Genomic DNA, 21,213 nt, shown 5'->3' on the forward strand with positions numbered 1-21,213 from the left:
ACGGCATCATACGTGATTTAGCTGTTTTACTCACGAACTCACGCTTATAGCTCATCTATAGGATCCTACTATCTATGTGCACCAGCCATTTTTATTTTTCACTGTCACTACAGTACTGCTGACACTGCTGTTACTGTCAGTGTCAATGTCATGTCAATTCATTTAAGAGTTTCGAGACACTGATGTAATAAAATCAAGAAACAAAATGGAAAATTAACGCTAATAATTTGAAAAAACAACTTACAATGTTACCTACAATTTTGCTGCATACCAATAAGTCACTCAAGCATACGAGTTCAAGAACGCAATTGTCAAGCTGAATGATAAAAATGTCTGGGATGCAATGTGTGAGGAGTAACTTGCAAACAATCCGTCGCGCGGTCCGGCTCTCTGCGGTGTTAGCCCGGCGGCTGGTGGACGGCAGCAGCGCGACCAGCGCGGGATCCAGCGGTGACGGCGGCAGCGGCGAACATGCTGGCGGGCGCTTTTCTCACGCGCGCGCCGTCGTCGGAGTGGCTACAATCGGTCTAGCGCTTGTAGCTGCCGACCATCAATATAATGGTACATTTTATATTTTATTAATACAAAGCTTCATAGAGAAAACGGTCATGGGTTACTCTCAAAGTCCAAAAGTATGTAATTGAATTATTAAGTAATTATTATACCTTGTCAGGGAAATGTTTACATAGGAGTTTTGCATATTCGGTGTTTCTATGTATGAAAAAAGGAACTGTGGCCAGGGCTCGAAACTGGAATTTATATTTAAAAAACCCCCGAATTGCACAATATTTTGAATTATTTTATGTTCTTTACTACTTTGTATTAGATTGTCCCATTCAAAATGAAATAATAAACCAAAGAACGAAAAAGAACGTAATAATATCTTTGTATGAGCAAATACTAGTTTCCACATTTTATCATACAATCAGGGCTTAACCATTTGGTGGATCATACTTTTACTATAGCTCAATAGGTTTTTAAAAACTTCAACATAATAACATTTATGCATTTTAAAACATCATTTATAAATTATCTATGAGTACTTTATTATTAATTAACAATTTTCCAGGCATAATATGATTTATCTACCACATACCTACGCGAGAATAGAATTTCAACTTTAGTAGGTATTCCAATTAAAAGTTTAAATTAGATTGCACTTTTGGGAAATGTGTCTCCTCAAAATCAAAGCTGGATTAATTGGAATATATTCTGATTTTTTGGGTATACCTTGTAGATTGGTGCAGCCTGGAAAAGGATAAAAAAAAGTCTAGATGCAAAATGCATTTATTTTTATAGTATTAAGACACTTTATTTATTACATCAATATTTAAGTCACCCAAACCCGCCACAGAAAACCAATTCCATACAATCAAAGAAAATTCTGATTTTAAAAGACATGCTAACATTTACAATGTCCTGTGCTAGTTTTAGTTGCTAAAAATGTAATGGACAAATTGTTTAAATTACAGAAAAAAGATTTTTCAAAGCAGCTCGACTTGGCAATTTACAAGAAATTCGCAGGTAAGAAAAAATCACACACATGAAATTGATTTAGCCTAGAATTTCATTGTCATCATAATTGAATATACGTTACATTGGCGGTAGCCCGAAATGAGGAGAAACGCGTAATTTTAGTTTAGTTTAGTTGTTAGGTTAGGTTAGTTTATTTATTTTATTTTCTATGGCTTGCCGTGGCAATATGCTGGGGCTCCCATCTTAGCGTCTAATTTGTTTTGTTATCTGTTTGCCAAATGCCAAATGTTGTACAAATTTTGATGTGAAGTAAAAGTATTTCTTTCTTTCTTTATTTCCTAATAATTAACCTCATTGACTTAAACAAGAATGTAATTTGTAGGCAGGTAGAATCAGCAAAGGAGAGTCGCGGGCGTGACGGCGGCGGCGCCGACCGGCGGCACGCGCTCGGCTGGACGGCGCTCATGGTCGCCGCCGCCAACGACCAGCCCGCCGCCGTCGCCGAGCTGCTCCGGCTCGGCGCGCGCCCCGACCTGCAGGAGAAGTACGCGGGCGCCTCCGCCGCCGCGCAGCAGCAGGTACTTGTCACCCCATAAACAATATCTAAGCTTAGAGTATATGGATAAAAACTCATTTATGATAAGATTTAAGCGATCTCACAACATATTAATGATAAATTTTACCATACCTACCGTACTATTACCTAATAGGTAAAGCACTTATTTCTCTATTTCTTCTCTGGTCCGGGCATAGCAGTGTCGTTTGCAAGCGGTAATCTTTTTATCTGATCTGATGGAAAGCTGCTGCTCGGCTCGCAAACAGGCATCTTTGTTGATTATCTTATGAACTTCTTACTATTTACATTTGTTATTTTATTGTATTGTATTCTTTAATGCAGGAACAAGATCCATATTACATTAAAATCACGAGCACAATTAAAATAACAATAAACAGGTACATTAAAACAAAATATTAAAATTAAATGAACTTAAAATTAAATTTAATTTAATTAAAATTTCCGTCATAAATCAATCAAATGCATCAAATAAAAAGGCACATCACAAAATTCAACAATTAAACAAATACAAAATAAATATTAATAATGTAAAAAAAACCTGTCGAGTCAACTTATAGGCTAGGAAATAAATGCCCAAAAAAGGTATAGAGGGAAATGCACGGAACACAATTTTTAACTTCGTAGCTTTGTTTGGACTAGTTAGAGATGAACATATCAAAAGTCCCTGGCCATAACCCTGGTGCTGGGGGGGGGGGAGGGTTTGAAGGTTCCATTTTTCGGTTTTTCGATTATATCTCGGAAACTGCGTCTGAGCGACTTGGCCACTTATACAAAATGAAAAGAGATTTAATTTGTTACAAGATTTATTCAGTCAAGTTTTTCGATATCTTGTATAGTTTTTGAGATATCCGCTCTTCAAGGTTTATTTAGGGCTCTCCTTTTATCTTGATTATCTACATCGGTGAAGCTGCTAGGCCGGGTTTGGGATCGTTTTCGTGTAAATCGGGGCTGCTGAATTCATTTATGGTATGGTGTCTGATGCGCTGCAATACAATACTGATGGGCAGTCCCAACAGCATCCTGAGCGTGTTGTTATATTGCACCCTTAAGGCACTGACTGCCCGCTTTATGAACTTAGTAAATACTTTCAGTTTCTATTTGCTCTACTGCTGTGCGGGTTAATGCTAAGCAATTTTAGGGCTTGCATCCCTTGGAAGCGATGCAGCGGCGTGAGGACGAGTTCAGCTCTTCCATGAACTCGCGTGCCTCGTTCCTCGGCTGGACGGCGCTCCATTACGCCGCTTTGGCGGACTCGGCGGGTTCCGCCGCCGCGCTGCTCGACGCCGGCGCCGACCCCACCGCGCGCGACCACGCCGGCCGCCGCGCGCTGCACTATACGAAAGATCCCTCACCTACGAGAGACCTCATTGGTTAGTATCCAACTATCTATTTGTAACCCTGTTTTTATATCCCTAATTTAATGACACCACCTAAGTTAATGACAGATGTCAAATTAAAATTATTATCGGACACGGAATCAAAAAATAAAATGACAGTTTAATTGCCCAATTGCTCAATCAGGCTACTGATCAATCCATCTTGTAATATTCTCTTGTTTTATGGGTTATTAAAACTGAGTCATAGTTAATATAATATATGTGTAATTATCACATAAAATATTTTCTGAGCTCAATGTCAAGGTTGAACATAGCTTGAACATGTAATATAACCCGATCCTTAAACTTACAGTAGAGCACTCGGCTCGTTGGGAAGAAAAGCTAGCCGCCGCCGCCGCCGAGGAACGCCGCAGGTTCCCTCTAGAGCAACGCCTGAAGCAGTTCATAGTGGGCCAGACGGCCGCGATCGAGACCGTGGCGGCGGCCGTGAGGCGGAAGGAAAACGGATGGGCTGATGAGGAACACCCACTGGTGTTCTTGTTCTTGGGGAGCTCGGGGATTGGGAAGACTGAGCTGGCTAAGCAACTCGCCAGGTTAGTCAAAACATTTGTAATGTAATCTGGAATTACTTGCCGATGATATGAAATCAATCTTTTTGTTTTTCTGTTTTCTGCAGTGGATATGCCATTGTGTGATCACTTCACACTGCGTACTTTGGCTCACGACTGGATCGTATTGGTGTCACAGATCACACAGATGCGATATTGACACCAACAAACCAGTTCCCTTCGTAATGCCCGTCAGGCCAGTCTTTACGAAGTAATATATATGTCAATGGTGTTTCGCAGGTACATGCACCGCGATGACCCGGCGGCGTTCATTCGGCTGGACATGTCCGAGTACCAGGAGAAACATGAGGTGGCTAAACTCATCGGTGCTCCTCCGGGGTAAGCACTTTATACGATTTTGAGCTAACATGGTAATTTACTATATAAATATGGCAAGAGGCTAAAACGATTTTTGATCTAACTCGGGGGTCGGCAAACTTTTGAAAAGAAGAGCCAGCCGGAGTGACAACAAATGGTGTACAATGGTCTGAGAAGTAGAGAACACAATGTTAATTTTTAGGGTTCCGTAGCCAAAGGGTAAAAACGGGACCCTATTACTAAGACTCCACTGTCCGTCTGTCTGTCTGTCACCACGTTGTATCTCGTGAACCGTGATAGCTAAACAGTTGAAATTTTCACAGATGATGTAGTTCTGTTGCGCGAGGCCGACTCGCACTTGGCCGGTTTTTATTGAGGGCGGCGAGCTATTTAACCTTACCAATTGAACCTGTGTCGTCAGGTACGTGGGCCACGAGGAGGGCGGGCAGCTAACGCGGGCGCTGGCGCGGCGCGCGGACGCCGTGGTGCTGTTCGATGAAGTGGACAAGGCGCATCCGGACGTGCTCACCGTGTTGCTACAGCTGTTTGACGAGGTATGAAGCTTCTCGATAAAGTGTGAGGCGGAGGAATGGGTCCGGTTGTCCGTGCACCGTACAGTAATGTACCCCTACGTGATACCGCAGGGTCGCCTGACGGACGGCAAGGGCAAGCTGATCGAGTGCAAGAACGCGGTGTTCGTGATGACGTCCAACCTGGCCGCGGACGAGATCGCGCAGTACGGCCTGCAGCTGCGGCGCGAGGCCGACGCCAAGGCGCAGCTGCGCGCCAAGGGGACCCTCACCGCGCATGCGCATGGAGGTACAATCCACTCCGCATCTAAACCAGCCAATCAAACAACGCCTCATTACTATCTACACCTACTATCTGCAACAGCTTATCTTATCACTTTATTATCACTTCGACCCATAGGGATCTTTTGTGCAGTTACCCCCTAGGAAAGATCCGTCCGCTACTCGAGAGCTTTCCCCACCATCTCCATATGCCGGATGATGGACCTTATGGGTAGCGTTTTGAATTCCTTTGGTTCCAGATAGCCTGTTCCAAAGTCCTTCATTCTTTGTCTGGCGAGGGCGTGACATTCACACATAAGGTGCTCTATTGTCTCTTCCTCTTCGCCACACATACGACAATCGGTGTTGTCAGCGTGCCCCATCTTGGCCAGGATTCCCTTGACCCCGTAATGGCCAGTAAACACCCCCGTTATTATTTGGAGTTGCCGTTTGCTAAGTTTCCAAAGCTTTTTGCTCACCCAGTTATTATTTGGAGTTGCCGTTTGCTAAGTTTCCAAAGCTTTTTGCTCCAACTATTGTCTCTTCCTCTTCGCCACACATACGACAATCGGTGTTGTCAGCGTGCCCCATCTTGGCCAGGATTCCATTGACCCCGTAATGGCCAGTAAACACCCCCGTTATTATTTGGAGTTGCCGTTTGCTAAGTTTCCAAAGCTTTTTGCTCCAACCAGAGTCTACCCCTTAAGAGCTTTGAGTGCTTTAGACCCGTCAGAACTGTCCCATTCTTCCTGGTGTTTGGTCTTAGTAAGGTCTTTGATAGCCGTTGTGATGGTTCCCTGTGAGAGCCCTACGAATGGTTCGGATCTATACTGCAACAGCTTAACAACAAGTCATGTCTTTATATATAAAACAATTAAGACTGTAAAAGGTACTTTTGAACGTGAATTTTAAAAATTTATCCATATTTGGAAGAGTTATCTGGGATGTCAGATACTTTTGGCGCGTTGTTTTATATATGTTTAGTGGATCCGCATCCGATCTCTTCAACCGAATAGCCTAGACGGAACTTTCAACTTCAATAAAAGATCCTGGCTTATCTCTGGGTTGGCATGTCATTTTTGTAACATTATTTAAAATAACATAGTGTCTTCATTAACCCTGATATGTACCACGCCTATCGTGTGCGACGTGTCACCCAATATTGTCTATGAGGGGCCGACATGTCTGTAATTGATCTGTACCGTGTATTTTTGTGATGTCCCATGGTACATTGATAGAGGAGCCCGCGACGGCCGAACAGCCAGCAGAAGGGGAGCCAACGGGAGGGGAGGCAGCGGGAGGGGAGGCGCTGGAGGTGTCCCGCACGTTCAAGGACAGCGTGGTGCGCCCCATACTCAAGCGGCACTTCGGGCGGGACGAGTTCCTCGGACGGATCAATGAGATTGTGTAAGTTATCCTACTGATTGACCTCGAGCCTGTCGGCAAACCGCGGCTACCCACACAACGAACTCTTAGGGTCGGTTGCACCAAACTGTTTGTCACCGTTGAAGAGTTCGCCAAATTTTATTATATGATGGTGCAACTGGCACTTAGACCGGTCAAATCCATAGTCATTTATTCATATAACAATATACATAAAAAAAAAATTATTAACCAAAACCAACTCAAAACTAACTTCAAATTAACTTTTGTGACTCTTTGACATTCCTACAACTGATGATGATTTCTGTTGTGGTTGGTTTTTCTGTAAAAAAGTTTGCCGACTGACTTAGCGACCGCGTTAGGCGTCTCCGTCTCAGCTTGTGTAAAATGATTTCGTATATTCGGCTGTTCACCTCTACGGGTCGCATTTCACAACCTATTCTCGTGAAATTTTTTGAGCAGTTAAAAAACTAGTTACAGATTTTCGGACATTTCTAAAAATTATAACATTTTGGCTTTGAAACATAGTTTTTTACGTGTAACGTGGAAGTTTTGATGGTTTTTTTTTTAAATAATATACATAATCGAATTTAAACTGTTGTGAGACATACTAACATTAAATCATTTTACGGTTTAGACTCACTTGTTTTAGTCACTCGCGCGACTAGGCTCTCCGAAACATGTCGCGCGAGTGACTAAAACAAGTGAGTCTAAACCGTAAAATGATTTAATAATATACATCTTAAATGTAAGTAACAATGATGGCTGGTGCTTATCTCCAGGTACTTCCTACCGTTCTCGCGGCAGGAGCTGCTGACTCTGGTGCAGAGGGAGCTGGTGCGCTGGGCCGAGCAGGCGCGCGCGCGGCACGCCGTGGAGCTGCGCTGGGAGGGCGGCGTGCTGGGCGCGCTCGCCGACGGGTGGGTATTGACTCTGGTGCAGAGGGAGCTGGTGCGCTGGGCCGAGCAGGCGCGCGCGCGGCACGCCGTGGAGCTGCGCTGGGAGGGCGGCGTGTTGGGCGCGCTCGCCGACGGGTGGGTATTGACTCTGGTGCAGAGGGAGCTGGTGCGCTGGGCCGAGCAGGCGCGCGCGCGGCACGCCGTGGAGCTGCGCTGGGAGGGCGGCGTGTTGGGCGCGCTCGCCGACGGGTGGGTATTGACTCTGGTGCAGAGGGAGCTGGTGCGCTGGGCCGAGCAGGCGCGCGCGCGGCACGCCGTGGAGCTGCGCTGGGAGGGCGGCGTGTTGGGCGCGCTCGCCGACGGGTGGGTATTGACTCTGGTGCAGAGGGAGCTGGTGCGCTGGGCCGAGCAGGCGCGCGCGCGGCACGCCGTGGAGCTGCGCTGGGAGGGCGGCGTGCTGGGCGCGCTCGCCGACGGGTGGGTATTGACTCTGGTGCAGAGGGAGCTGGTGCGCTGGGCCGATCAGGCGCGCGCGCGGCACGCCGTGGAGCTGCGCTGGGAGGGCGGCGTGCTGGGCGCGCTCGCCGACGGGTGGGTATTGACTCTGGTGCAGAGGGAGCTGGTGCGCTGGGCCGAGCAGGCGCGCGCGCGGCACGCCGTGGAGCTGCGCTGGGAGGGCGGCGTGCTGGGCGCGCTCGCCGACGGGTGGGTATTGACTCTGGTGCAGAGGGAGCTGGTGCGCTGGGCCGATCAGGCGCGCGCGCGGCACGCCGTGGAGCTGCGCTGGGAGGGCGGCGTGCTGGGCGCGCTCGCCGACGGGTGGGTATTGACTCTGGTGCAGAGGGAGCTGGTGCGCTGGGCCGAGCAGGCGCGCGCGCGGCACGCCGTGGAGCTGCGCTGGGAGGGCGGCGTGCTGGGCGCGCTCGCCGACGGGTGGGTATTGACTCTGGTGCAGAGGGAGCTGGTGCGCTGGGCCGAGCAGGCGTGCGCGCGGCACGCCGTGGAGCTGCGCTGGGAGGGCGGCGTGCTGGGCGCGCTCGCCGACGGGTGGGTATTGACTCTGGTGCAGAGGGAGCTGGTGCGCTGGGCCGAGCAGGCGCGCGCGCGGCACGCCGTGGAGCTGCGCTGGGAGGGCGGCGTGCTGGGCGCGCTCGCCGACGGGTGGGTATTGACTCTGGTGCAGAGGGAGCTGGTGCGCTGGGCCGAGCAGGCGCGCGCGCGGCACGCCGTGGAGCTGCGCTGGGAGGGCGGCGTGCTGGGCGCGCTCGCCGACGGGTGGGTATTGACTCTGGTGCAGAGGGAGCTGGTGCGCTGGGCCGAGCAGGCGCGCGCGCGGCACGCCGTGGAGCTGCGCTGGGAGGGCGGCGTGTTGGGCGCGCTCGCCGACGGGTGGGTATTGACTCTGGTGCAGAGGGAGCTGGTGCGCTGGGCCGAGCAGGCGCGCGCGCGGCACGCCGTGGAGCTGCGCTGGGAGGGCGGCGTGTTGGGCGCGCTCGCCGACGGGTGGGTATTGACTCTGGTGCAGAGGGAGCTGGTGCGCTGGGCCGAGCAGGCGCGCGCGCGGCACGCCGTGGAGCTGCGCTGGGAGGGCGGCGTGTTGGGCGCGCTCGCCGACGGGTGGGTATTGACTCTGGTGCAGAGGGAGCTGGTGCGCTGGGCCGAGCAGGCGCGCGCGCGGCACGCCGTGGAGCTGCGCTGGGAGGGCGGCGTGCTGGGCGCGCTCGCCGACGGGTGGGTATTATTTATTATTATTAACAATATATTTACCCGGCATTACAGACAAGCCAATACACCGAGAAATTAAACATTGCAGATTACACGGTAATCAGTATACAAATACATGAACTATATATAGAGACAATTAATGTAAGTGACATTAAACATAAGTGCTGGACAGCCTGCCATCCAACTCGCATAACTTACGTTCACGGCACACAGTCGCCCATCTCCAAGCAAACAAGTCACATTCAGGTGCCGATGTCAGGAGCGCATTGAGCAGCGTCAGCGCACGATAGAGCGGCGAAGTCCTATGCGACACCGTGCGCGCCGCCGGCACTGCCAGCACCAGCAGTGGACGCGCTCGCGGTCTCAGGCATTTTTGCCAAGTCCGGGACATACAGCCGTAAAACTCGAGCCACACAAGCCCCGGGCAGTCGGACTTACCATGCAGTATGCGACAAGCGGTGGTCAGCAGTTTATTGCTGCGCCTTACCTCTAGGGAATTATATCCGAGGCATCCGAGTAAATATTTCGTTGGATACATAAATGGATATTGTTCGGTACTTTTATATGTACGCACAAATACTACGTATTTTTCTGTTCTTATTTCTAAATCGGTTAATACTTAATCGAATAACTAGCATAGTCCAAACGGGACAAGCCTAAAACGGAACGCTATTCAAAGCGCGCAACACCGAAACTCGAGTGTTGCCATACTCTCTCTACACAACGATCTAAAAACACGAAAACGCCGTCGCATCGCTCGCTCCGAAGCTTGAGCTCAAAACCCAAAATCAAACCATACCAAGTGTCCAGCACAAATAGAAGATCGTCTGTCGACTCCAGCCTATGAGGTTGCTACATTCATCATCGAAGGAACAGGGGCCCCTGGAGAAAGTCTAACACGTCATCAGGTTAGTCCCAAATTACGGTCTATGCTAGACTATCAACTACATTTCCCCAACATACTTGTGTTTCGAACCGGATTCCACTATCTGGTATCGATTTATGCGTATTATTTGTGCTGTACATAGTTATTTCAACTAAATTCCCTTTTCTTTGTTCGTAAGTTAGCGAGAACCTACCTCCGCTTACAAATACAAATATCGAGTTTCCGACAACGTCGTGCAATATTTCTCAAAAATACCGATACGTACAGTTAGATCTCAACGAGATCATTCTAATTATATATAGTTTCATATGGTTTTGAGCACTTTTAGCGAAATTATATTCGTTTATAATTCTCGGAACCGGGCGGTAGATATACCTACAGCGGCGCGCGAGTCACTTGCCTAGTACATACTTCTAGGTCTAAATATAGTTTGTCGCAACTCATTTCTTTATTTTGTACAACGTACATTACATTACATTTAGTATTTACGTACTTAAGTGTATTTTTAAGGTTCAGGTATAACATACCAAAACCAAGTTATCGTTTGCTGTCATAATTACAGTATCGAGTAAACTGTCGCCCGTATTGCGTACGGCACAGAGTTCAGATTTCTTTAGCTCGGGTTCTACCGACGGGAACTATTATCTTTGTAATTAACATTGCATGTTTAATTGCAACTTACTTTTAATTTGCGACAGATTATATAACTATTTTATTAACTAACTAACATTTTTGCTAGTACCTAGCCATTTTAGAGATCTTAAAAACTTAACATAACGTATACACTATACATACATACATTGTTCAAATATATTTACACAAGTTTAGTCTCTTACCTCGTGATAATATTATTATTTTCCACAGTAAATTAACTATATTTCTTATAAAATGACCGCTATGGAGATTGAACAATTGACATTCGAACGTGATTTAGCGATTAACAATATTCAAAAAATTGTAGACTGTTCGAATAATATAGCGGAATTTCGAGTTCGAGTTAAGGAATTAGCTTCAATCAAAAAATCATTTTTCCAAGTTCAAGCGAAAATTGAGAAATTATCGGCAAAGAATGAGTCATTCAACCGCGATGATAATTTAGCTGTGAGAAATCAATTTGATTCGTTATACTTTAAGGTCCAAGTTGCCTTGGACACGCTTAAGGAGGAGCGTAAACAAAGCATTACGTCCGTCTGCGGCGGACTTAATGGGGTATCACATGCGAGTTGCTGCGCTCAGCAATCAAATCAATCGTATATTCGCTTACCGCGCTTATCGCTTCAAACATTCACAGGTGTTCTAACTGAATGGAATGCTTTCTACGATTTATTTAAATCACTTGTACATGACAACGTCACCTTAACAAATGTCGAACGCTTCCGGTATTTGTTATTGTTTTTAAAAGATGAACCGTATAATCTTATCAAATCTATTCCTGTTACGGATGCTAATTACGAAAATGCCTTGCAGGTATTAATTTCGCGTTATGAAAACAAACGAATTATTTCAACAAAACATTTTGACAACATTTATGACTGTGAATCAGTTAATGAGAAAAATGTTGAATCAAGTTTACGCAACTTGATGAATTGTTATCACGAGAATATTACTGCTTTGAAATCATTAGGTTTACCAGTTGACGACTGGAGTTTCGTACTTTTAAATATTTTGCTACGCAAAATTACACCTAATATTCGTAGGCGTTTCGAATTATCATTAAAAACTTCATGTGAAATTCCTGACGTGACCGAATTACTCGATTTCCTCGATAAGGAATTAGCGGCATCTGAAGTGATGACCGCGTCCGCGCGTACTTTAGGTACTTCCGCGGGGCCTGCGCAGCGCGCGGCGCCCGCGCTCGCTGCGGCTGGCGGAGCGGCCGGCTCGGCCCGCCCAGCTGCGGTGACGTCATCGCGCCATGCTATGGCGGGAAAACGTGCGATGTCGCTTACTCGCGCGCACTCCGATGTGCAATATAATGCACCGCGCAATAATAACTCTTCGTTTGCGCGTAACTCGCGTACTATGAGCGTCCATGCTACAACTGCGGTGGATTATTTAAATAAATGTAAATGCGCGTATTGTAAGGACAATTCTCATCCTTTATATAAATGTGAGAAGTTTAATGCGCTCGCTCTAAAAGAACGAAAACATTTCGTGGAACAAAATAAACTTTGTACCAATTGTTTATTCATTGGCCACGAACTAAAAGATTGCAAGTCGCGCCATACTTGCCGCGTCTGCACTCAAAGGCACCATTCTTCATTGCATGAAGATGCGCCTACTCCAACCGTCTTACTGACTACGGAGTCTTCTTCTTCCCCTGAGTTGCACTCAGTAGCGGAAACCTCCTCGCCCACTCCATTACATGGAGCTACGGGGCATCCTTCTAGTAAGAACTGTACGGTCTTGCTCACGACTGCGCTTGTAAATTTACGACCCTTGAACCAGGGGCCTTACACGCCGCGGTCCGTTCGCACCCTTGTGGATCAAGGTGCGCAGACCACGCTCATTTCTGAGTCGTGCGTCCAACGTCTCGGCCTGCCGCGGTACTCCGCGCCCACGGGCACCACTCTCACCGGTATTGGTGGCGAAGTCCAGCCACGTGGTTACGTGTTGTGCGAGGTCACACCTCACAACAAACCCGAGCCGAAGCTTCACATCGAAGCTTATATCTTAGCTGACTTGACAAGCTACACTGCTTATATTCCTAAATCAATTGGGAATATTCATAAGTTTCAACACCTTCAAAATCTTGATCTAGCGGACCCAGAACTGCGCTCAACGCGGCCTGTTGAACTGATACTGGGATCTGATTATCTTGATAGCATACTGCTGCTGGATAATATCAAGGGTCCACCGGGCACACCCGTGGCCATTAACAGCATTTTTGGTTATCTGATAGGTGGTCCAATTTCATATGAAAGTATGAAACGATTAAGTGTCAACTTGAGTACTTGCCAACTTGACATGAAACTTCAAAGGTTCTGGGAGTTGGAATCCATACCAGAACATCCACATCTTACAAAAGATGAATTACGCTGTGAGTCGATCTTCGTCGATACTCACACACGAGATGCAAATGGGAAATATACAGTTTCCCTACCCTTCAAGGAGAATGCTCCGCCCTTGGGCGAGTCTCGTGCTATAGCTCTTTCACGCTTAACTAAACTAGAGGCACGCCTGTCTCGCGACCCTGCCTTGCGTGAGAACTATAATAAATGTATCCAAGAATATTTAGACTTGGGACATATGGAACCAGTCACTGACTCAGCGAGTCCTGGCACTCCTCCATACTATCTACCCCACCACGTCGTGGTGAAGAGTTCTACATCCACTGCGATTACTGCGAAGAGTACGAAGTATCGTATTGTGTACGACGCTTCATGCAAGACTACATCAGGTCGTTCTCTTAACGATAATCTTCTCACGGGTCAGAAATTGCAACATGACATTTCTGATATTTTACTGAAGTACAGACTTCATAAAATAGTCTTTACGGCAGACCTCAAAATGATGTATCGCTACATCGGTCTTTGTAAAGAACACCGTGACTTCCACCGGATTCTTTGGAGATTCTCTCCCCATGATCCCGTAAAGGAATATCGTATGTGCTCTGTCACATTTGGCGTCGCTTCCGCGCCTTTCCTAGCTTTGCGTACACTTCGTCAATTAGCAATTGATGAAGCTGGTAACTTCCCACTTGCCTCGCAAGTACTTCTTAACGAAGTATTCGTTGATGATGTCGTTACTGGAGTTGATACGGTTGAAGATGCTATCACTCTTCAGCATCAACTAACTTCCATTTGTAAAGCAGGAACCTTCGAACTCCGCAAATGGACCAGTAACAGTTCTGAGTTTTTATCGCATTTAAGCGATGACGCTTCCATTCATGATGACGCTCTCATTTTGTCAGCACTTGACACTGACGCTTCTGTCAAGGTCTTAGGGCTCAAGTGGAACCCTAAATCCGACGTCTTTTCCTATTAAACGGATGGAGTGGCTAACTCACGCAAATGTACGAAACGTATAATGTTGGCAGAAATCGCTAAGATTTACGATCCCCTCGGATTTCTAAGTCCAGTGACCGTATTCGTGAAGCATTTAATCCAACTTTTATGGGTATCAGGCTCAGGTTGGGATGCTGCCCCTCCTCAGGGTATATGTGACTTGTGGTTTCGGTTCATCGACGAACTGCCGCTACTACAAGACATTGCGTTACCTCGTCATGTGCTTCCTAGCACACATCAAGTGTCACTTCATGGCTTTTCAGACGCATCTGAAAAGGCGTACGCCGCCTGCGTCTACATTCGTGTCGTTGACTCGAACGGTGCCATCAGCACCCACCTTCTCATAGGTAAAACAAAAATTGCGCCTTTGAAACGGCTTACTACCCCTCGATTGGAGCTATGCGGTGCTCATCTATTGTCAAAATTGATAAAAAAGGTCCTCACTGCTTACAGCAGTAGATTGTCTTTCGACCAAGTCTACGCTTGGTCCGATTCCACTATAACTCTTGCCTGGTTACGTTCGTCTCCAGACAAGTGGCGGACATACGTGTCTAACCGCATCGCGAAGACAACAAGCAACGTGCCTGCCTCTCATTGGAACCACGTTCAATCCGCAGACAACCCCGCAGACCCCGCGTCTCGTGGTGTTCTCCCATCTCAGTTGAACCATCAACTATGGTTCACGGGACCTGCTTGGCTCAGTAAAAATGAGTCTGAGTGGCCTAAGACTAACGTCGTATGCCACACCGACGAAGAACGTCGCAAGCATGTTCTTCTCACACAAACCAATGAACCTAAGAGCTTAGAGTTCATTGAGCGATTCTCATCGCTTCCAAGGATGCTACACGTCATTTCGTATATGTTTAGATTCGTAAATAAATGTCGTAAAGCCAATAGTCCTACGACTAAACATGTCACAGTTCCTGAGACAAAACAAGCTCTCAGTCTAATTATATCACTTGTCCAAAGTGAATGCTTTTCTGAAGACATCTCGCGTCTTAAGGACGACGACAGATGTACAAAACGTCTTCAGAAACTGAAACCTTTCTTGGACGATGCCGGACTCCTCAGGGTCGGCGGCAGAATAAATCGGGCCAACGTACCGTATGATGCCAAGCATCAGATTCTGTTACCCAAGAAACACCATTTCACGAATCTTCTCATTGATTTTTATCATAAAACACATTTACATGTGGGACCTCAAACTTTGCAGTTTGCCCTCGCACAGACCTACTGGATCCTGTGTGCTCGCGACGCTGTGCGTATGCGCACACGACGCTGCGTATCTTGTGTTCGTGCACGACCTGTCACACCACAGCCATCGATGGCTCAGTTACCTACTACTAGGGTTCGATCACTTCGTCCCTTCTTAAATACGTCCGTTGACTTTGCGGGACACTTCTTTCTTAAATCAAGTAAACTTCGTAACGCGAAAGTTTACAAATCATACGTATGCGTGTTCGTTTGCCAATCAACGAAAGCAATCCATTTAGAATTAGTTCCCGATCTCTCAACCGAATCTTTTCTGAACGCATTGCGTAGGTTCATATCCCGACGCGGGTATTGCAAAACAATCCGTTCCGATTGCGGACGGAACTTTGTAGGTTGTGACAGGTACCTTTCCGAACTTTACACGTTTCTGCGAAACGAGTCAAATCAGACTGCTATAAACAACCAGCTGACAAATATGCAAATCACCTGGCAGTTTAATCCTCCGTATGCTCCGCATTTTGCCGGTCTCGTCGAACGAGCCGTAGGTAGTCTGAAACGACACTTACATCGTGTCATAGGTACACTAAAACTGACTCAGGACGAATTTAATACTTTGATCTGTCAAATTGAATCGGTTTGTAATTCAAGACCTCTCTGTCAACTTAGTAATGATCCTACTGATCTATTACCCCTTACTCCTGGACATTTCCTCATCGGGGAACCATTAACGTCTTTACCTGAATTTGACTTGTCTAACGACAACCCAAACCGCCTCGCTAGATGGCAGGTTATTCAACAAGCTGTTCAACATTTTTGGAAACGCTGGAGCGTAGAATATTTACACCAGCTACAACCAAGAGGTAAATGGTTCCACGACAATACTAACACACCCCTTCGGGAGGGTTCTGTAGTTGTGTTGATAGACAACACACTGCCACCACTACAATGGCGTCTCGCGCGCGTGCATCAACTGCATCCCGGCGCCGACGGTATTACCAGAGTCGTAACTGTACGCATCGGTAATAGTCTTACTAAGCGACCTGTAGTTAAGGTCTGCCCACTGCCTGTTGAATAGGCATTTCTTAGGTATAGCATTACATGTCTTAGCCCTAAGTTAGCATAGTATTTTGTATGATAGTTCTTAAATAAAATAAGCATTATTTTATGGCCGGCGGCATGTTCGGTACTTTTATATGTACGCACAAATACTACGTATTTTTCTGTTCTTATTTCTAAATCGGTTAATACTTAATCGAATAACTAGCATAGTCCAAACGGGACAAGCCTAAAACGGAACGCTATTCAAAGCGCGCAACACCGAAACTCGAGTGTTGCCATACTCTCTCTACACAACGATCTAAAAACACGAAAACGCCGTCGCATCGCTCGCTCCGAAGCTTGAGCTCAAAACCCAAAATCAAACCATACCAAGTGTCCAGCACAAATAGAAGATCGTCTGTCGACTCCAGCCTATGAGGTTGCTACATTCATCATCGAAGGAACAGGGGCCCCTGGAGAAAGTCTAACACGTCATCAGGTTAGTCCCAAATTACGGTCTATGCTAGACTATCAACTACATTTCCCCAACAGATATAATAACCAAATCTTTTTTTAAATAGGAATCTTAGGAATGCCTTTTGGATCTTCTCTAGAAGTAAGGCGTAAGTGGACTCGTACGGGTGCCAGATGATAAACGAGGCCACAAGCTTACTTCTGACCAATGCGCTGTAAATCATCTTTATGGCTCCAATGTCCCAGAAGTCCTTGACACTGCGACACACTGGATCACAAAGCCTAGTCTCCTTAAGGAACTATCCGCGAGTGTACGAATATGCTCGTGAAAGCTTAGGCGCTCGTCAAAGGTTACTCCAAGATCTTTTACTGAAAAGACCCTGGCGATCACTACAGTTCCCAGCGTGTACTGCTCAAGTTGGGGGGGTAGCCGAACGACTAAACGTGCACACAGAGCACTTCAATGTATTAAAAAGCAGCGTATTAGCTATACTCCAGCTAGTAACTGAGGTAATATCGTCTTGAAGACAGACACAATCTACTCTGCACTCCATACACAAGCTTTAAATCATCAGCGTATAACAAACATTGAGCATGCTTGACCACAGATTCCAGGTCATCGATTATGAGTCCAAATATGAGCGGGCCAAGTATCGAACCCTGACTGACCTTGACTTTGCCAATGTTGGAAGTACAGCTATAGGCCTATAGTTTTCAACATTGGCGGTGTCGCTAGTCTTTGGAATAGGCCTCACTCTTGTTGTCTTCCATAGCTTCGGATAAGTGCCAGTTGAGATTGCCAGGTTGAATAAGAAATGAATGGGAACTTTCAACTGCTCCATACACCCCTTGACGATGTATGCTGGAAAATTGTCAGGTCCAACAGAACTCACGTCCTTTAACCGTTTTATGCCAGCAACCACCTGTTCAGATATATCAGAAATATTAATACACTGCGAATGATTCCGGCCACAGTCCTGAAGCAAGTTCACATCCAATAGTGGGACCTCTGGTAGGAAGACGCCAGCAAAAAACCTAGAAAAAGCTACCGCCGCCTCTGCTCCCGCGAATCGCTTTCCCTCGAACATGACTTCGTCAGCAAACCCACCCTTCGGCTTGTGACGGCCAGAACGAGCGAGGATTCCTTTTCACATCACTTTGAATTTGATCAATGTAGCTGTCATACGCCAAAGCAATTATTCTTTTAATATCCCTTCTAAGCTGGGCAAACTCGTTGTAAGCTGCAATGTTGTTGGTAGCCTTCCAGGTCCGGTGGATACGAGCTTTCCGTGCTATGTCAGCAACGAGATCAGGCGTGAACCAAACCGGGTAGCGTCTACTAACCCCCTTCGAGCGACGTTTTCTGGGTATACATGTATCAAAAAAGCCATACATTTTATCATAGAATAAGTCTACTGCAGTGTCGACATTTTTAGCCTGAAGTATATCCTGCCAGTTTGCTGCAGAGACCAGTTCATACAATAGTTCATAGTTACCCTTACTGAAATCCCAGTCTTGCCGCGAGTCTAAATTACTTGCTTCTATGCGTTCAGAAGAAGGTCGTAACACTTCTGCAATAGGTACCGATATTTCCAACGGCGGATGGTATGCATCCCGTTTAGGAACCAATCCTTCACCCTCTACTTCCATGACACGAACACCGCGAATACGCTCAGACACCAGCACAACGTCTAATTTTCCACTATACGCATTCTTTTTTTTTTTTTTTTTTTATTATTTATTGAGAAACAAACAGTCTTAAAGTAAACATAAGCAACTTAGCTAATAGCTACAAATTGATTTTTTATAGACCTATCACTCACGTCACATCACGTCACGTTCGTCACTTCATTCATCTTATTCAGACCACACATTGTAAAAAAATGGATAAAAACATTTAATAGTTTGAGACATATACAGTGGGTTCAGATTTAGATCTCCAAACACGAGAACTACTCCTTTCAGTTTTTCAATATTTTGTTCAATGGTGTGGAACCAGCTCATGTAAACATCATCTGAAGCACCAGGAGGAATATACACAACACAGACGTAGAAGACAACAGTTTCAAAGGTAAGCGAAATCCAAAGGTCCTCTCCATTCAGCGTTTCGAGTTCTTGAAGCCGTACATTATGTACATCATGTGTGGGGGCAGACCTGCCCCGCTAGCAGCAGGCATTGTGTCAATTTAATATGGTTTATATTAAATGAAAGTAAATGAGTACTTTGGGTAGCACCGGAGCGCTTAAAATAAATAAATAATAAAAAATCCGTCCACAGGTACGACGTGCACTACGGCGCGCGCTCCATCAAGCACGAGGTGGAGCGGCGGCTGGTGAACCAGCTGGCGCTGGCGGCCGAGCGCGGCGCGCTGGTGCGCGGCTGCTGCGTGCTCGTCACCGCCGCCGCCGGCCGTCTGGCGCTGGCCGTGCGCGCGCCCCGCCAGGCCGACTACACGCCGCTCGACCCGGCCCTCTGACCTGAGCCTCGGACTTTACGAGACGAGAACGGGACTTTGTAAGTGTCTATTCAAATAAAAAAAACTATCACCTGAGGCCCTATCGTCATACGAGAAAAATTGCAGTTTAATTTTAAATGATGTAGAAAATATGGTTGGAAGTCTTGTTTTGAAAACAACCGATACTGAAGTTGTGCAACTCTGTTCCGATTTAAAATTTTAAATTTCATTTTAAATCGGTGAAGGCTCCTAGTTGATAAGGCCCATCATACAAGAAAAAATGGCAGTTGTATTTGAAATCAATACTGGAAGAATTAAGTTCAATTAATTTGGTTCTAAAATCGAACGAAACATAAGATATACCTAATATGTTCCGATTTTAAATGGTAGAACCATTACATTGAACTAATTAGCACCTACTATAAGCAGGACCGTGGGCCTTAGAAGAAAAAAAAAATGGGAAATTTTATAATATAACTAAAATACATGAAGAATTCCGGTGTAGGTTTATTGTAACGAACGGATATATGTAACTTTTGGTTACCGGAATAGTGTAAAACGTAAAAGTTATCGTGGTAACATCCAGCGACGATTATTTCGTAACGCTGAAAATAATTTCGGCCATAAAACCTTTCCAAAGTTGAATTGTCATAAAATCTCCATACGAAATTATCGTTATCAATGTAACTAAAATCCTGAGTAATAAATATGTAATTCCTAATGTTTCCTCTAAGTATAATTTATGACAATTATGACCCTTCTGAAAACAAGATTACGCTTGAATGAAAATTAGACCACTAAAACATCAGGCGTAAATTGTTCGGTAGTTTAGTATGGTAAAAGACTGAGCACCTACGCAACAAACAACGTCACGAGAATCGTCAATGTTACGTCAAGTTGAGTATGAAAACTGCCACCCTGCTGCTATTCATAATTTGAAACCGTAAAATCGGACTTGACTGACCGCAGTTATAGTTACGCAAATAGATTTAAAGCAATTATATAAAAAAAATATTGGAGCCCTTAGAATAGTAGTTTATGCAACTGATACATAATGAGAGGCCTTAAAATACAAGTGTGGTTTTATGAAACGAGCGTTAGCGAGTATTATCACACGAGTTTCATAATGCGGGTTTGACCTGACCGCTGCCCGCAGAACGCATCCAGTGTGGCAAATCCTTTATACAATGCAGTATTCATAAAGTAGCAGCAATGCAATAGTCAAATCTGAATTAATGTTACCGCAATATTTAGGAACGTAGCAAAATAAGTTATTGTAAACGGAATTATCTGTTCTCCGTAAGACAGACATGGCACCCTCACTTTTTGCCGTAACATTGCAAGTCAACGGTCAAAGCTTGGCTGTGAATACATTTTATTTAAGGGACCTATGATAAGCTACTGAGATAGTTAATTATATTTTAAATTATTTTATAGCTGTTGTTAAATTATAAAAATAAACGAAACTTCTTATGACATTGCTTTTTAAATAACACCTGCCCTTTATTTTCTATCTGTATACCGTTTCGTTTGCAGAGTGACTCAGTGTACAGTCCTATAAGAAATTGTAGAAATTAAATAAATTTTAGCTAAAAGTGAATCATAGTGGCAAACACCAGGTCTTGTCATAACAATCAAATTTTTGTGAATTTTTTGTAGACATGGTTTTTCATTTTAAAATGCTTTTTTGTTGTTTGAAGGAAAGAAAAATAACCAAGCCTTAAAATAAATAAAGCAAAACGTAGTGCAGCTCAGAGGGTAGCATAAAACGTATCAAGTTGGCAGGTAGGTAGTGATCGGTTTTAAAATGTTTATGAATAATCTGCTGAAATGTTGGGTGTGATTAAATGTCAAATAAAACAAATCCATTACATAATCATAATACATAACTTTATATTGGCATCAATCTATTGATCAAGAGTAAAGTAAGTAATAATAGGTACTATTGGTTATTGAAAATGTTAACGTCAACTGTCAAACAGCATACTATGGATGGTATAGAAAGGATCGCAATCTCTTATGGCAG

At 45.4% G+C, this 21,213-nt stretch overlaps 1 protein-coding gene across 1 annotated transcript; it reads left to right on the forward strand.

The window, feature by feature from the left end:
* The first annotated feature begins 136 nt into the window (after positions 1-136).
* LOC134741790 (uncharacterized) lies at positions 137-20,663 on the forward strand. The gene is made up of 11 exons (XM_063674685.1): positions 137-561; positions 1,473-1,524; positions 1,859-2,054; positions 3,192-3,423; positions 3,743-3,983; positions 4,239-4,337; positions 4,738-4,870; positions 4,961-5,135; positions 6,346-6,514; positions 7,273-9,120; positions 19,010-20,663. The coding sequence occupies exons 1-11, from the start codon at positions 321-323 to the stop codon at positions 19,206-19,208; spliced, it is 3,585 nt and encodes a 1,194-aa protein (XP_063530755.1). The 5' UTR covers positions 137-320; the 3' UTR covers positions 19,209-20,663.
* The last annotated feature ends 550 nt before the right edge of the window (positions 20,664-21,213 follow it).

This window comes from Cydia strobilella, chromosome 5 (genome assembly GCF_947568885.1).
Source record: "Cydia strobilella chromosome 5, ilCydStro3.1, whole genome shotgun sequence".
NCBI classification, from domain to species: domain Eukaryota; kingdom Metazoa; phylum Arthropoda; class Insecta; order Lepidoptera; family Tortricidae; genus Cydia; species Cydia strobilella.

Coding starts and splice junctions, on each gene's coding strand:
- LOC134741790 (XM_063674685.1), top strand. CDS start 321: ATGATAAAAATGTCTGGGATGCAATGTGTGAGGAGTAACTTGCAAACA. Junction 3,424..3,742: donor ACCTACGAGAGACCTCATTG/GTTAGTATCCAA, acceptor TTAAACTTACAG/TAGAGCACTCGGCTCGTTGG. Junction 4,338..4,737: donor CTCATCGGTGCTCCTCCGGG/GTAAGCACTTTA, acceptor CTGTGTCGTCAG/GTACGTGGGCCACGAGGAGG.